The sequence below is a fragment of the Prorops nasuta genome, unplaced genomic scaffold, assembly GCF_024137725.1.
Source record: "Prorops nasuta isolate Cenicafe-Biocafe unplaced genomic scaffold, Cenicafe_Pnas_1.2 PNAS00022, whole genome shotgun sequence".
NCBI classification, from domain to species: Eukaryota; Metazoa; Arthropoda; class Insecta; order Hymenoptera; family Bethylidae; genus Prorops; species Prorops nasuta.
The window spans coordinates 3,140,177-3,144,381 of record NW_027116819.1 but is presented as its reverse complement, the minus strand read 5'-3'; the positions used below and the strand labels follow the sequence as shown (position 1 = coordinate 3,144,381).

The 4,205-nt window shown below is 26.8% G+C and overlaps 1 protein-coding gene across 1 annotated transcript; it reads right to left on the bottom strand.

The window, feature by feature from the left end:
• Positions 1 to 1,954: 1,954 nt before the first annotated feature.
• LOC136781323 (ribonuclease Y-like) lies at positions 1,955 to 3,552 on the bottom strand. The gene is made up of 4 exons (XM_066740175.1): positions 3,510 to 3,552; positions 3,182 to 3,318; positions 2,570 to 2,913; positions 1,955 to 2,484 (listed from the first exon to the last, which is right to left on the bottom strand). Exons 1-4 carry the CDS (start codon positions 3,550 to 3,552, stop codon positions 2,154 to 2,156), a joined length of 855 nt encoding a protein of 284 aa, XP_066596272.1. The 3' UTR covers positions 1,955 to 2,153.
• Positions 3,553 to 4,205: the final 653 nt, after the last annotated feature.

The window sequence follows — 4,205 nt, the reverse complement described above, 5'->3', positions numbered from 1 at the left end:
AATTATTTTGATTTTTGATTCATGAATAAAACCATTAAGGATCGATATATATGCGTATATATTAATGCTGTAGATATTGGTACTAAAATATTACTTGTTATGTTAACTTTATTTTAAAATATTTTTATATCGTAGGGCCGAGGCTCAATAACTTTTAAGTTGAAGTAGTATAGTTAATGTTATGTGAACTATATCACTTTCACTTGTGATTTGATGGAACTGGGCCTTAGATCTTTATCAATAATATTCATCAGCTAAAAAGACTGCAGAAATGGATAAAAAGAGCATTCTTTTCTTTATTGTAGAAACTAATAACAATGTTTCAACAGAAAGTAGTTCAACTTCTGACATAGATTCAAGTGATTCAACTTTGAGCATTATAAGTGCTAATAATGCATTAAGTGACGTAAGTGATTCAGAATCAGAAACAGCGAATAAATTTTTGTTTCCATTGTATAAATTACTTTTTTTTGGTAAAAGAAAATGTCATACCGAGGAATTTTTGTATACTGTACATAAGTATTCAGATTTTGAGTTTAAAATGCATTTCAGATTGCCTCGCTGCATAGTGTACAATCTTATTGGTAAGTATAATTTTATATTAAATCTTAACATGTAAAAATTCTTTTAAATAATGTTGTAAATATTTAATTTAGAATTGCTTTAATTTCAACTTCCAGAAACAAGTAAATTGTGTGTAATACTTCTTAAATGTATATACAATGCATAATTATTATTGAACAACATGTCAAAAATGAAGTAATATATAATATTAGTCTAAACTTTTACTGATTGTATAAATTTTCTTTTCAGATGAACTTCAAATGACAGATATTTTGCCAAAACAAACATATGGTCCACGAAAAATATCAGCAGAGTATAGTATTCTATTATTTCTCTGGTTTATAGGTAATACTGAACCCCTAAGGACCCTTGCTGAGAGATTTAAAATTTCAATTTCATCTGTTTTTCGGATCATACGTCGAGTAAACACTTTTTTTAAAGAGAAAGTGACCAATATAATAAAATGGCCTTTAGGAAATGAAGCAATAAAAATTGAGTCTGAATTTCAAAGGAAGAGAGGAATACCAAAAGTTATCGGGGCTATTGATTCAACACATATAAGAATTCAAAAACCAAAATCTGAAAATGGAAACCATTATTTTAATAGAAAAAGGTATCCTTCCATCAATTTAATGGCTGTGTGTGGTCCAGACATGAAATTTACTTATATTTATTGTGGGGAGCCTGGCTCCTATCATGATGCTAGAGTTCTGCGGAGATCTGAGTTATACCATGAAGCAATGAATCATTGTGAAGCATTATTTCCTAATGAAACATTTATTCTTGGTGATTCTGCGTACCCCACATTAACGTGGCTTGTACCACCGTTTAAAGATAATGGTGCTTTATCAGAACAGCAGAAACAGTTCAATTTTTCGCATTCCTCGACACGAATAGTAATAGAACGTGCATTCGGTTTTTTAAAGTCAAAATTTCGTAGGTTAAAATTTTTCAATGAGTATATGGACTTGAAATTTATTAATGATATAATAATTTCATCATGTGTTTTACATAATTTAAGTATTATGGATATAGAAAATTTTGATATTGATGAATTAGACAGCGGTCAATCTAATGATGTTCTGGATGAATATGAAAATATGGTAGATATAATTGTTAATAACCATGACAGAAGAATGACATTGTTTATGCAATTGTACAATTAAATAAATATATATATCATGATACACACAGTTTATTATAATAATTATTAAATCATTTATTTTGCTATAAAAATGTTACAAATAATATAATGAAATTGCAAATAAAAGACTTTATTTCAAATTACTCCTAATAACTTAAACTTAATATGTTATATTATTAAACAAATACAACCAAAATTAACTATTTTAAACCATTTCTTCGTCGTTCTCTTGAATAACATAATATATTTGTTTTATGAATTATATTATTAAATTTTTTCAACATATAATAATCTTTTTAACGTGCATGTCTATCACAGTTGCTCATATATGGCAATTATATATAGAACTTATAAAGATAAAATATAAAAACAGTAGTTTTAATTAAAAATTGAAAAGAATATTTAGTACTTTAATTATAATAACTTAAAAATAGAAAGTATAACATTAATTATGTTTATCTTTTCTTAGTAGTTCAAGCATTAAATGATATTTTTTATTTTCAATATCAATAATATCCCGGTGCCTATCCATTTTTTCCTCTAATTTCCTTTTTAACATTTTTTGCTTTATTTCAGAGTTTTTCTTTTTAAGCGATATATAATCTTCTTTTAACTTCATTTCTTGATCTTTTTTTTGTAAAAGTTCATTATGTCTATGCCGTAAATCTGTTTGTTTTACTTCTAATAAATCTAAATATTGCTCCCAATTGTGTTCCAAACCTATCTTTTTTATTTTTTTAGATTTTTCTTGCTTTTGTTCTTTCTGTAATTCCTCACTTTACATGAAAGTATTCAAAGATAATATAATAATAAATAATAATTATATTTTAAAGTAATTCATTTTAAAATCATACACATTACCTTTGGTTCATGACTGAATTGTTTGTTATATTTTTTTCAATTATGTGATCTTCCTTGTCCTGATTTTTCTTGTTTATCTCTTCAGTACTTTCTAAGATGGTATAATTACCAATTGAGCAGGAAATATTTGTAGGCTTCTTTGTATTTTCTACATTTGCCTTTGCAGAAAATGAAGAAAAAGTTGAAATCTGGGACAATTTTTCTTTGTATCCGAAAATTTCATCAAACTCTTCGTAATACTTAAAATTTTTTAGCTGCCGCCCACTTTTGCTATTGTTATCGACACATTCCTTATATGATTTGTGTAAGGCATTAAATTTCCATCTAACTTGATCTCTGCTAAACTGAAAACAGTTTATCTGTATTATAATTGACAAACTGTGGATTACTGTACGGATACAAAAAATTTGTTTTTTTAGCTACGCTTTATGGTTTTCTGCACTTTACAGTATATTTGATTTTTATCTTATTCTTTAATGAAAAAAGTATGTTGTATATGTATATATATAAGGGAAGAGAAAGAGATTTTACTCTGTCTTATTAATTATTTTACAGTTGACATTGTAAACTACAGAAAACTCAACATAGTCAAAATGAAGATGTGACTCTTACTTGAAAACCTAAATCATCCATATCTAAAACAATCTGATCCCATAAATGAGTTTTCTTTTTAGGATGTTCTAAGGAATCTTTATTTGCATCATATGATGCTAGCATACATAATATTGCATTGTGAGTCCATTGAGCAGCTGTAAAACAATAATTATAATAATTTTGAGTATTTATTTAAAGAAAGGCATCTTATAATAATTATAATAAATGCCAACTTTAATTAGGCATATATATTAATTTTAATTAAATGATTTTCATATTATTTAGTTTAGTTAGAAATGCACTTATATTAAAATATAATTAAAGCATATTGATAATAATATCTTACTTATTTTATTTGAAAACTCCGTGGACTCCATTGCCTCCTCCATATTTCAAACTGCTTAAACTTAAACTATATAAACACTACTGCCAGCCTGAAGACTGTACCGACTGTGTACATACATAATTACAGTATTTTTCTTTTATTATGTTGATATTAGTGACATTTAACTCTGAACTTCTTAGAGTTTGACTGTGTTTCAGGGTGTTGGAAGAAAAATTAATAGGAACATAACTTGTGTTAGAATGTGTTGCACAGTGCTACACTGTGTTGCTAGTAACTTCAATAGGAAAGCAGCCAATACCTGTAAGATTTGGAGTAAACCATACTATAGTAAAAATATGTGAAATTGGAATAAACTATAGCAAACAGTTTAGACAACTGCAAAGAATATTTAGTATAGTCAGATATCTATAGTGTTTTTGCCATAAATCTTGCGTCGAGACGAGGGGATTTATAGGAAGTTTGTCCATAGCTGTCAAATGGCGCAATTAACCCTTAATTCTGTATTGTAAACAAAAATAATATTTTTGGAAAACGATTGCGGAAAAGAAGGATTGTAATACATAACAGAAAAGAAAAAATATATCAGATGAGTATAAATTAATAACAAAAAATGAAAATTAATGTGAATTTTTAAGGAAATATACTTTGTGGTTATTTTATTTTTGTTACAGGTGAAATCCTGTTATGATGACTTTC